Source organism: Chelmon rostratus, chromosome 5 (genome assembly GCF_017976325.1).
Source record: "Chelmon rostratus isolate fCheRos1 chromosome 5, fCheRos1.pri, whole genome shotgun sequence".
NCBI classification, from domain to species: domain Eukaryota; kingdom Metazoa; phylum Chordata; class Actinopteri; order Chaetodontiformes; family Chaetodontidae; genus Chelmon; species Chelmon rostratus.
This window is the reverse complement of record NC_055662.1, coordinates 4,558,568-4,570,242: the sequence shown is the minus strand read 5'-3', so window position 1 is coordinate 4,570,242 and position 11,675 is coordinate 4,558,568. Positions and strand designations below refer to the sequence as shown.

The window sequence follows — 11,675 nt, the reverse complement described above, 5'->3', positions numbered from 1 at the left end:
GGATATGTTCTGTTTCCTGGTGTGTTTCTGCGGGCACACCTGGACAGGGGAGCGGCCATGAGGCCAGGAAGGAGCAGGGGAAAGGTGGAGGGAGGCCGGGCCGTGGTGGAGGATGTGGGGGACAGTGGTGATACTGTCCCCCGGTCCCCTTTGGCCTTTAATAACTCCACAGAGGCCTGGGACCCAGCCTGGCCCCTAGTGTAAGGTCACAGTAAAAGGAAGTGGCCTTGTACTCATAACTCCTGCATGCTCACATCAAAGAGCAGAGGCCACGTTCTTACTGGTTCTCACTAACTTGCATGGGAACAAAAGCTGTCATGGATATATAGCTGGGTCCTGCATAGCTCATAGTACGAACACAAGGATACTGCTGCTGGTGTTACGACAATTTTCAGGAAACTCTTTCGATATGACTGTTTTGATATAAGACGAAGGAACTTAAAGTTGTGGTGATTAGGTGCTGTTGGACTAACTAATCACAAAACTAACAAATAATTTGCTGCATTTAATGTAAAGTGTGATGAAAGAAGCTCAAAACAGGATTAAATACTTCATAGTTTGGTGGATTGGAATTGAAAAGAATTTAAATGTCTTGTTATGCCTGGTTCCACGATGTCAAGTGCTTTGGTTTGGCTCTAATGAATATAGGAAACATAAGGGCTGCAGCGGCTCACACGTGTCAGTATACCTACTGATACACGCACTCAATGCAAATGTCATTCTCACCAGCAGTCTCACACTGAGACGATGTGGGAATTGAGCCACAGGAGGGAAGGACATACGTCATCTCAGCTGCAGGGTCACGCACATCCTTGTCGCTGTCACACGCACAGAGCCAGACAGGACCCTCTCGCCCCCCCACAGCACTCACACAAAGCCACAAGTCTGGTGAAGTGGGCACTGGAAAAAGCCTGGTAGTCAGCTTCACAGATGCACTGCCCTGCCTGCGAAACCACTCAACACAAATAAACCAAAAGCACTCGACGGACGTTCCATCAACTGTTGCTCGCAGCGCTGGTGGAAGAGGAGAAGTGAAATAGATGGAACTGAATGAAATGGCTGAGAAAGAGGAGGAGGAGGAGGAGGGCTGGCGGTAATGGCAGGCAGAGGGCCGCGGGCAGGGATGGCAGTGACAGATGCGAGGTTGGTTTCCGCAGGGCTGGCACGGGCAGGAAGGCTCGGAGAGGGAGAACAAAGAGGGGAACGCGGTGACCCTGTGCCGATGTGCATCCTGCCCCGTCCTGGCCCTCTCTAACCACAGAGCCAGAGAGCCGTGGTGGGTGATTAACACTTCCCCTGGCCAGTCCCATCACTCAGGCTTTATTACTTTGTTTTCAGCCTTGATTCTTCTGCTATCTGCTGACAATGCAATCTATTGAGGATGACAATGAGACTGCTGGTGGCAGGGAGAACAGTCATACCCGTGTTTTATTTCAGGGAGATATATGGGAAACTATATGGACGGTGTGTTCCATGTAATTTAAAACAGGGGTTAAGGAGTTCATTACTGGACTGGACTGTACTTTGAACCACACCCATTCAATATCAATATAGCCGTTTCATTGCAAAGTAGGTTTAGTCAGTAAGTCAGGAGTTTTTAAAAAAAGACTGTTGTTGTAGCTTCATAATTGAAAGGAATGTACTCAACTACATAATTCAGGCTCAGGCGTCTTTAAAGCCTCTATTCAAGTCAAGTCTTGAGACAATCCAGACGAGTCCGAGTCAAGCCAGAAGTCTTAAGCATATCACGTCAGTTGCAAGTCTTAATAACAAGACAATAGCACAGATTTGACTATTTTCCTTTCTAAGCTACATTAATAAGGTTATATTTAAGGTGCGAGGCTATGCAAGAAATACCTGACACTGTCTTACTTGTTATTTGGTGGTCCTGGATTTTATCAGGCCAAAACCTGACATTCAAATGATTTTGCTTTAAAGTCTTAAAATAGGTGAAGACTCACAGCAGTCAAGTCCAGATCAAGTCTTAAGCCTCATTTTTGTGACTTTTGTCGGCTTGTGTCCAAGTCTCAAGAGTAAAGTCTTGGCATCTCCTCTGCCCGTCTGTTCATAAGCAAGACAATGAGCCTCTACCACTGCAGGGATGTTACTTAAATATCCCTTTCTTCATTTTCAAATGAATTCAGGCTTCTTTTAAATTTAAGTGAACTGACCCCACACAGACTCACCAACTGCCCATAACACAGAGTCGAAGGTGTCCTTGTGTTCGTTGCCCGTGTGAGTGTCAGTCCAGGTCACCTGCAGGGCTCCTGTGGAGAGTTTGTCCACTCTCTTTGGGACACCCTTCCATGCAAACTTGGTCCCGTATGCCTCCATGTAGTCTGTCACTAGACCTGCCATTTGCTGCACAAACCAAAAGAGAATAACCACCTTCAAACATCACAAAAATTAACATCGTGATGTACTGAATACGCGGACTGAAGGTGAGGGAGCAATACCTGATCAAACCCCCGGAGGGCGATGCTGCGAACCATCACTGTGGCATCCAAGCCAATGCCTGTGAGGAAGCCTGCACACTCCAGAGCAACATCTGAGCAACACCAGGTTGAGGATTACAGTACTTTTGCATGTATAGTTGCACCTGATGTGTGGTCATAACACATAAAGACTGAATCTCAGACTTAAAATTTATCTTAAGGGTCTCAATGTGGTGCTGCAGACTCAGCACAAAGAGTTTAAAACAAGTGCGAAGAGCTAATTAGAAATACTTTTGAAACTGGTCTGATGCCAATGCTGTTTTTTATTTAGTTAATAACTTCACTACTTGGGTTTCCACACGGTGGCTCCATCTACAAGTTCTCCGTCAGACAAAGGATACAGCTGGCTCCAACCACAAGCCTGCAAAACACACAGAAAAGAGACGCGCTTAGACCAACTAAAAATACAACAAAAATACATTTCATCATTTTTGCAGCACACTTTGGCCAAATAAAATAAAGCAAGTCCAAAGTTGAAAATGTTTTCTTTGAGTCCTAGAATTAGAGAGGTGATGAATTACAAAGCTTCATAACCTCAGCGGGAGGCGAAAAGGTGTGAAGGAAATGTAGAAAACAAGGGATAGAAAAGGCTGTGTGTGTGTGTGGTCCAGGTGAATCACACTTGTAATCCAGCCCTGAGATCAGTGGCGTTGAGGAGGGCTAATTGCCAGTGTTTAGGTTAATCCCTGCAGATGGGGTGTGCCATGTTCAGGGCTCAAGTCCACACATCAGACAGCTGAGTGATGCCCGTCACCCGCATGCATGAGGCCCCTCTCGCCCTTGTTTTTACCGCTCCAACCCAGACCGCCCTCCCTCAGGTCTGCTCCACCTGACAGCTCGGGCCGCCTGCGGCACATCCTGCCACTTGTCCATGCTAACACTTACCACTAAAAGCCCCGCTGCCCATTTTCTCTACGGCTGTGCAATGCACAGCTGCACTTAGCACGTATTGTGAAGTGGCTTAAAGAAGATTAGGCAAAGAGCTTTAGCTTGATTCTACACTTTCATCACTGAGAAACTGTCTCCTTTCCCCCAGCCCCTCTTCCTTCTCATTGTACACTGGTCTGGAGTCTGTACAGCTGCTACATTTTTCAACTAAAAGATGATGGTACAGACCAGTCTGAACCCTTTCAACAATGGTGACATGTAGGGGGCCTGCAGCATGAGACAGAAGCAATGACAATGAGTGAAAAAGTTCATCCATCAAAATATATTATTATTCTTCAATAAAAAAAAAAGTTTGAAGCATCAACTCGTAATCAATGGCTGGACAGCCTGTCCAGCTGCCTCACCAATGAAAAACTGCGCAACTGAAGGACAGCTACTGGAGACATTCCCAAAAATATAGAGACCTTTATGCATTACTTGGAAAGACACCCAACCAACTCAATAATTCCTGCTGAAAAATGAAAAAAAAAAAAAGTCAGCTCAGCATACAGTCCTGCGCCATTAGCAGCTGCACAAAAACATAGCAGCACTAATGCATTTCCTCTTCCTCACTTTGATTTTCATCCATGTCTTAGACAAAGTGCCAAATGCTGGATTAAGGAAAATATCACAGGCAAAACTGTAAAGTGAGAAAAGGGAGGTCTCTCCAGTCCATATGTGTCGTATCAAAGTGATCAAGGAGCCACGCAACATACCAAAAACTACAAAACTAGTGAAGTTTGGCTCCTGACAGCAAAGTGGCAGCATGTGGTTGGGAGCTCAAGAGAGCAACAACAGGAGGCCACAACTCCGAAGCAAGGAGGTTTGCTAACAGCTGTCTGCAGCAGCCTGTTAACTATGAAATCTTTAAATACACCAATTAATAAAAACAATAAAAAACAAGATGCAGACAAATTTAAGGTTGCATGCAAGTAGCCATAGAATACTTCAGGTCTCTGCACTGAAAAACAGACCTCCAATGACTCTAGTACATGTTTTTAGAGCAGAAAAGTTTCTGAATGGTATTTAGAGCATGAGAGACTGTAATTACTATAAAAACAAAAAAATGTTCAGAATTTCTAAGTTTTCAGAAGTGCTTCTGAGAGGCAAGTGGTATTATTCCTAATGTAACCTGTGATAAATGAAATACATACTTACGTGTGTATTACAACATGTGTTTTTATGTGTAATTCATACGCTCTTCTATACAGGAGAATGTTCTGTGTTTCAGCAGGAGGCATAAAGACTTTACTCCCTCTTTTCATTCTTTACTATTCCCTGGGAAGGTTCAAGTTCCTCTCTCTGTTCACTTTCAGTGTTTTTCAGTGTGATGCTGAGTTGTTATTTTTACTGAATTTCCATTTAGTCTATTTATTTTGATGCATTAATCTGCTAGTTAGCTGTGGCAGGGCTGCTGTGTTGCTTGTATGCCGTGTATTGTTGAGACCATGTGGGCTGCCGTGGGACATTCTGCTACACTGCTCATGGTGTTTCACAGATGCACACTGCATGTATGCAAAAGAGACCCTGCCAATGTTTTGTTTCTCTGCAAATGCTGGGAAGTTATGCTGGAGTCGTCTATGATGCTTTGCAACAAACTGCTGAAAGCTATTCCTCAGGAAGCGTGGACCTCGTCCACTGTACAACACAACGCAGGATTAGACCCACAACACACACCCTCCTACTGCTCCAACTCATTCAAGTTCTGGCCATTGCCTAGACCGGCATCAAAGTCCTGCTGGCACGTGCTCAGTGCTTTCTCCTGATAGCACGATGATGGCAGCCAGCTCTGGGCTTCGGCCCCTGGAGCTAAATCTGTCACTCAGGTGTGTGTGTGCTCCAAGACCAATTAGACACCCATCACTCGCCTGGACCCCCACCCACACCAGCGCTGCCGGCAAAAGCAGCCTCTTGGACTTCACCTGCACAGCTGACAGCTGGGCAGCACAACAACATCTCCGGCTAGAGTGTGTGTAGTTTAGCACCCTCATAGAGGAAGCTAACGCTAATGCTAACCCCCTGACAGCCTGCAGGGAGGTAGAGGACTCCACTCACCATCACACTCTTACATCAAAAGGCTTCCTGAGCTCAAGTGTCTCTGAGTGGATAATTCTGCTGCATTCATACAAAGGTGTTTTGTTTGAACGGGTGAATGTTACAGTGGTAATTGTGGGTTACAGCACATTTATGTTGATTTGTTGACTATAAATGATTTTGTATTGCCACCAAGTGGTCAAGAATCTGAACAGCATACATGTCACCATACATATACAACACTGGAATACCACACACTTTGGAATTAACATCACAGCACAACTAATAGTGCTCAATAAGAGATGGAATTAGGTTCCTCATCCCAGCGCAAAAAATACACAAGCACTGATGATCAGCCAAAACAAAGAAAGAGAATATAATTAAAAACAATTACAAACTCAATGCCCCAGGTGCAGACAGCCGAGATACATATGCTGCTTAAATATCGGAATCATTATTTCCGTTGATCTGTCACCGTGAAGCAAACAACAACCGCAACCCAGGTACATCACAACCACTCGTCACCGTCTGCGCCTTGTGCCAAGAGGAAACATCAGGGAAAGGCCAATTAACCAGGTGATGACAGCGGCTAAATGGCTGGATTAAAGGGCTTGTTCTGTAAAGGTCAGGATGCACGCCGCTAATCTGAATCATGAGGCGAAGACAGGCTGACAGGAAGGGAGAAAAACAAACTGCATGTCGCTGATGAATGATTACAGTGCGTGACAGTGGGACGTGTCGTGTCAGCGAGCAAGGTAGCGGTGAGTTAGAGCACGGCATTAATACTGCAGGGGTTAGAGGTTCCCTCGTAGCTGATTGTACAGACGATGGTGACAGCTGTACTACACATACTGAAATGCATGCATTGAAGGGTGATACTATCATTTTGGGACTGAAGCTGTAACAAAATATTTGTTTTTAATTTTGACAGTTTCCATGTAAAAAGATGTACATTACCAAAACGAATAGAACTTCTTTACTTTCAGCATTGTGGAATAGCAGAAAGTGGATGCAGACCATCATCACAGCATACAGAATACTCACATGTAGAATGCACTGACTGGTTAAAAATACATATGTAAAATATAATTTAATAGAAGGGACGTATGTGTGTGTGTGTGTAGGCAGGCGGAGGGCATCCTCACGTTTTCCCAGGTGACTTTTTCAGCCAGAAGATGTCGTCACTGGTGATGCCGTGCTCCACTGCTCCGGGGATCTGTAACAAGTTAAAGCTGTGAACAGAACTATCCAACCGACTATCAACAGATCTATCAGTGATGCTAAACACAACAAACAGTTTGCTCTCTGAAACCTTCAATCGTTGTGTGTGTACCATCGTGCAATGGCTTCAAACCACATTCTACATCAGTGGTTTTGGCTGCTCTCGTGCCGTAGGGTGTCTCTTTCACATTTGTTTGTCTGCCTGGTAACCAGATCAACCAAACAACGCATGCTGGCATGTGGTCAAAAGCGAACCGTCTTGGGGGAACGATGATGGCAATGTTACTTACATTTGCGGGGTACTTGGGTCTTCCCCCTGTGGCGATCACAATGTTCTTGGCAGTCAGGACCGTCTGTATGAGAGAGGGGGGAAATGTGAAGTAACAGCCTTTGTTCGTATCCTTCAAAAAACAAGGAAATGTCAAATGAAAGCAAGCGGTCTCCGCAGTATTCTGCATCAAGGTGATGATGGAAAGACTGTGAAATCACTGCAGCAAGTAACAGCGCGGTCAGTAGGTACAGATGTGTCCATATTAATCAGGGGTTGGTTGAATATAAATTTTGCACTACGATTTCATAATTCGGCAGCAAAACAAAACATTCAAAATGCATATAAATCCAAATGTGTATTGTATTGTACTTATGAGAGACATAAATTAATAGTAAAAATACTAAGTGGGAGCAAAACTGAATTTATGATTAGGGATTAGAAATATTTCAACAAGGGAACTTTATGCAAACATACGTAGGATTTATCATCAGCTACATAAAAATAAGCATTTAAACATGTTTTACAAAGTATTTCGACCACTTCTCGGTTGTAATCTGAATAATTGAAACCCACTGATCAGTTTGGGACTGACTGAACGTGTAATAAATGTTTTACTGTGAATGAGCAGCCCACCTCTTTCCCTGCTTTAGTCAGTCCTTTCACAGTATGTTCATCCACCAGGCTCCCTTTGATGTTCAAATACTTCACCTTCCTGCAAGACACACGATGAACAGCTGGTTGCTCCTGGTGGTGCATTAAGCTGCTCTACTTGTGCACATCACTCTCTACATGTTATCTTTTGTAATATGCTAAAACCCAAGGTAACTCTCAGATAACTTGAAAATAACTCAATACCTCAAAGTTACCTCAAAAGATACCAACAAAACCAAGATTTAGTTGCACAGAGCCGATGCTGGGCCAGGCTGGATAGTAGATATCATGTAATGTTTGTCAGCGGTTATGTTTTGCATGTGTGTGTTATAATTCTCATTTTTTCCCAAGCAGGAGGACACGGTATGTAAAGTAAATGTTTTCTTTATGGATATAGGTTGCAGAAATAAGTGGCTTCACAGGATGCCGTGGTATGAAAATGTACAGCTATCATACCATGTACATTTGCGTAAACTGTATATGGCATTAACTTCTACCATATTAGTGTCTGGTTTTGTTTTTTAATCAAAGTTTCCATCAAGTGTCATGTCTGCGAGGACATAATATTTTTATATTTTAACAAATATCCTTCTGTGTAAGGATTGTAACTGATTGTTGGAAGATAGATTTAATATTAATCACATTTAATTTCAGTTTGCTCGTGCTAACTGTTCAGTACTCGTCACACCAATAGAGCTTTATTGCTTGCAGAGAAATCTAACTTAATTATTACTGATTAAAAATGGGACATTCATTTAACATCTGTGCTCCTTTTATCATATTTCTAATTAATACACTTGTGTGAAATGACTCCTTTGTACTGTGGTTAAAAATGTTGCTGTTCTGAAAGCGTCTCAAGGCTAATTGTTAATTAAAAGGAATTTAAATCACATTAGACACATTACTAATGTGCTGAGTCCAACGAAACAATGTCATTAGACTGGAAACATGTTGGGCACATTCACACAGTGGTTAACACCTGTTTGCCCTCCAGCCAGCCACTCAATCAACATGTGGTCGCTGACTCTCAATCCTTCAGCTGTGTACCAACAGAAATGTTCAGCCTTGAGCAATAGTCATAAAAATTAGGAAAAAGTTGAAGAACAATGGACCTGAATATAAATATCCCATCATTTTATGGACATTCTGTTTTCATGAGTGAAAACGCCAGTTTTCATGTCGGAAAACCATCTTTTCCCAAAGAGTACGGTAGTTTTTGTGATGTTATCGTTTTGAGGGTGTGTCCTGCAGTACTGTGTGTCTGCAGACAGACCTACTTGTACACCATTTCAACATGAAGCAATTAAAAGAGCACCAGTAGCAATTAAGTGTATTTAGTCTTTCAAAAAAGGCAAAAACCTTTTTTTGTGAAATGGAAGAAGGTTTTTTTGATGTTTTTGCTGTTTCCATCAACCTTTCCTCATGTAATACTTCAGCTAATACTATAGTGAGGGAGAGGTGTGACATGATAAGCAGATTTCATCGACACCAAATTAGATCATTAGACCAAGAGCAGACATTTTTTTATTCTTGGCAGGATTTAAACATTTAGACTGTAATGGGACGCAATGGATAACTAAACCAACCCTACAATCAGAAGGAGCAGCAGCTCCCCAATGACCGCCTTAAATCAATTACTATATGAAACATTATCATAAAAAGAAATAAGACTGAATAAAGCGAGCACAGCTGGTATCACTTACTTGTCCTGCAGCTGAACTCTGTGACCCCAGTTCAGAGACCTGACGTGGTTTTGAACAGCCTCTGCCATGGTGGCCCTGGAGAACACACCAGAGGTAACACGATGAACACGCCCGACCACAGACTTCATGCTTCATGCTGTGCCTGTGTGCACCAGCGGTTATTTGGGTGTGTTGGCTCACAGGCATAATATTGCCAGACACCATATATTCAAATTAGATTTTGACAAACTGTAATTTTAGCTAATTATTTTAATTACTATATCGATTAATATAATTTTCACATTACAAACAATTTTGGGTTTGGCCATAAAATCTTTCAGGCGGCTTCTCTTTTGACATTTATTTTACAGCAGAGTTTAAGACCTATAAAATAAAGAGCAGCATTGATACCGCTGCCTTTAAAGAATTCATTTTCCAACCACAACTAGTGTCCTACTGCAATCACATCACTAGGTGGTGGTGTTTAGCCACTAAAACATTTGTTTACTTTTCCCTTAAGCTGATTTAAAAAAAAAAAAAAAAACAGGGAAAGCCTACCAGTCATGGCAGACTGGCTCAGAGATCTGCCAGCCGTACTTCCTGGAGTCTTTGACGGCAGCGCCGAGCAGAGCAGCCTGGTGCATGAGCTTCTTAGGAATGCAGCCAACGTTGACACATGTCCCACCAAGACCCCACTTGGTACCTGTTTGGAAAAGCATTTCCACAGGCTTTAACGATGGTGCCTTTAAACCTTCAGACCACAGGTGCTGTTGTGTGCTGAACTTGTACAACAAGCTCAGAAAAATGTGTTTTACCTTTAACAGATGGCTCCACATAATCTAAAACAGCAACTCTCTGTCCCAGCTGTGCCGCTGTAAACATGGATATAATGTAAGTGCATTATTAGATAGAAATCATTGTGCAAACGATATATGCCCAAACATTAAGGAATAACAGGCACTCCAACGTATCTCACCTTCTTTGGAACATGCAAGGCCTCCGGATCCACCACCAATAACCACCAGGTCGTAGTCATACTTTCCTGTGTGAGCATTATTGAATGATGAAAAGTAGACAAGGCAGAACTGATGTAAACAGCTCAGTTATGAAACTATTAGTGTTGCATTTACTTCTCATATAAAGCCTTTTGTACCCTATATCAACTTTTCTCCAAATTGGCACACTGAACTCCCACTCTCCAATTTTCTGACACTTTATAGGCCAAACAACTAATTGATTAATCAAGGAAATAATCGGTATATTAAATGACAATTAAAATAATTGTTAGATTCAGCTCTGAAGAATAGGTTTTCGTATTATGGCCAGTGCCCATCATTTCTTCAGGATATGGACGGCTGCAGCAAGCGGCATCAACAGTAGACAATTTAACTAAGGGCTTTTTGTTGGTCTGCTGGATCATGAGCCAAGTTTACCTACTGTATGTATCCACGATGCGTGGAAAACTATCGAGTGATCGTGGCATGTACGTTTAAGCGTAACAAGTACGTCAAGAAACATCAAAACAACATTTCATTTTAATTATTATTAGTTCGCGTAACCACACAGGACGAACATGAAAAGCAAGTCAGCAACACAACTTTATAAAACTGTATCTTGCCAAGTAACACAAGTTCAACCACTGACAAATGAGTTTAACTGGTTAATATGGCCGAGAAGCACATCGCAGCAGCCCAAAAAAGATGCGTCATTTTTACTAGAAAGGAGCTGAGGACACAAGTGGACGTGAGTCACAGTCATGAACAATCATCAGCAGGTCCGAGCCACATCAGCGATGCTGGTTTGTTCGTTAGCTGTGTGCCAACGGAAAGACCTCCAACTATTAACCTGGCCCCGTTCTGTTCTCCGTATCTACACAAGATATCTGAATGGCATAATGTTACCTGTCAGGTTTCTTGTCAAAACATGCAAACAGCTAGTCCTTTTCCACCGGTGTCTGCCCCTACAGAAGGCAGCCATGTTGTTATTATGAAAGGACCCTGCTCAGGGATGTGGTGGCTACAAAATTGCCTGAAAGGAAAAGGGACGCACACAGTCGAATCAAAATTGAAGTTATTCTATAAATGTGTCCATAAATAATATATTGTTCATCTTAAATCAACATTTTATTTGTAATAACTAAAATGGATATTCCTGAGATTTAGTACAAATTATTCATTCATGTTCTATTGTACAGTTAATAGAACTTAGATGAAAATGGTCACTTTTGTAATAACGGCATACATCCTATTTTCCCTATATTATGTGCAAATAATATGAAGGAAATGTACAAAAATAGGCTAATATGGTTGAAAAGTATTTTATGAGCAAATTGGTTTTTTCACTATTCCACCTCACAGAAGTATCAGCAATAAAAGTGATGCAGCAGCTCACTAA

The 11,675-nt window shown here is 42.4% G+C and overlaps 1 protein-coding gene across 1 annotated transcript in view; it reads right to left on the bottom strand.

The window, feature by feature from the left end:
- Positions 1-11,258, bottom strand: part of txnrd2.2 (thioredoxin reductase 2, tandem duplicate 2) — a 22,021-nt gene extending 10,763 nt beyond the window's left edge. Inside the window, exons 1-11 of the mRNA XM_041936267.1 lie at positions 11,183-11,258; positions 10,258-10,323; positions 10,097-10,153; positions 9,840-9,984; positions 9,303-9,377; positions 7,582-7,660; positions 6,968-7,030; positions 6,602-6,672; positions 2,837-2,856; positions 2,457-2,548; positions 2,187-2,361 (exon numbers count right to left, since the gene is read on the bottom strand). Of these exons, the coding sequence (XP_041792201.1) occupies positions 2,187-2,361; positions 2,457-2,548; positions 2,837-2,856; positions 6,602-6,672; positions 6,968-7,030; positions 7,582-7,660; positions 9,303-9,377; positions 9,840-9,984; positions 10,097-10,153; positions 10,258-10,323; positions 11,183-11,258 (919 nt within the window). The remainder of the gene's footprint in view (positions 1-2,186; positions 2,362-2,456; positions 2,549-2,836; positions 2,857-6,601; positions 6,673-6,967; positions 7,031-7,581; positions 7,661-9,302; positions 9,378-9,839; positions 9,985-10,096; positions 10,154-10,257; positions 10,324-11,182) is intronic.
- Positions 11,259-11,675: the final 417 nt, after the last annotated feature.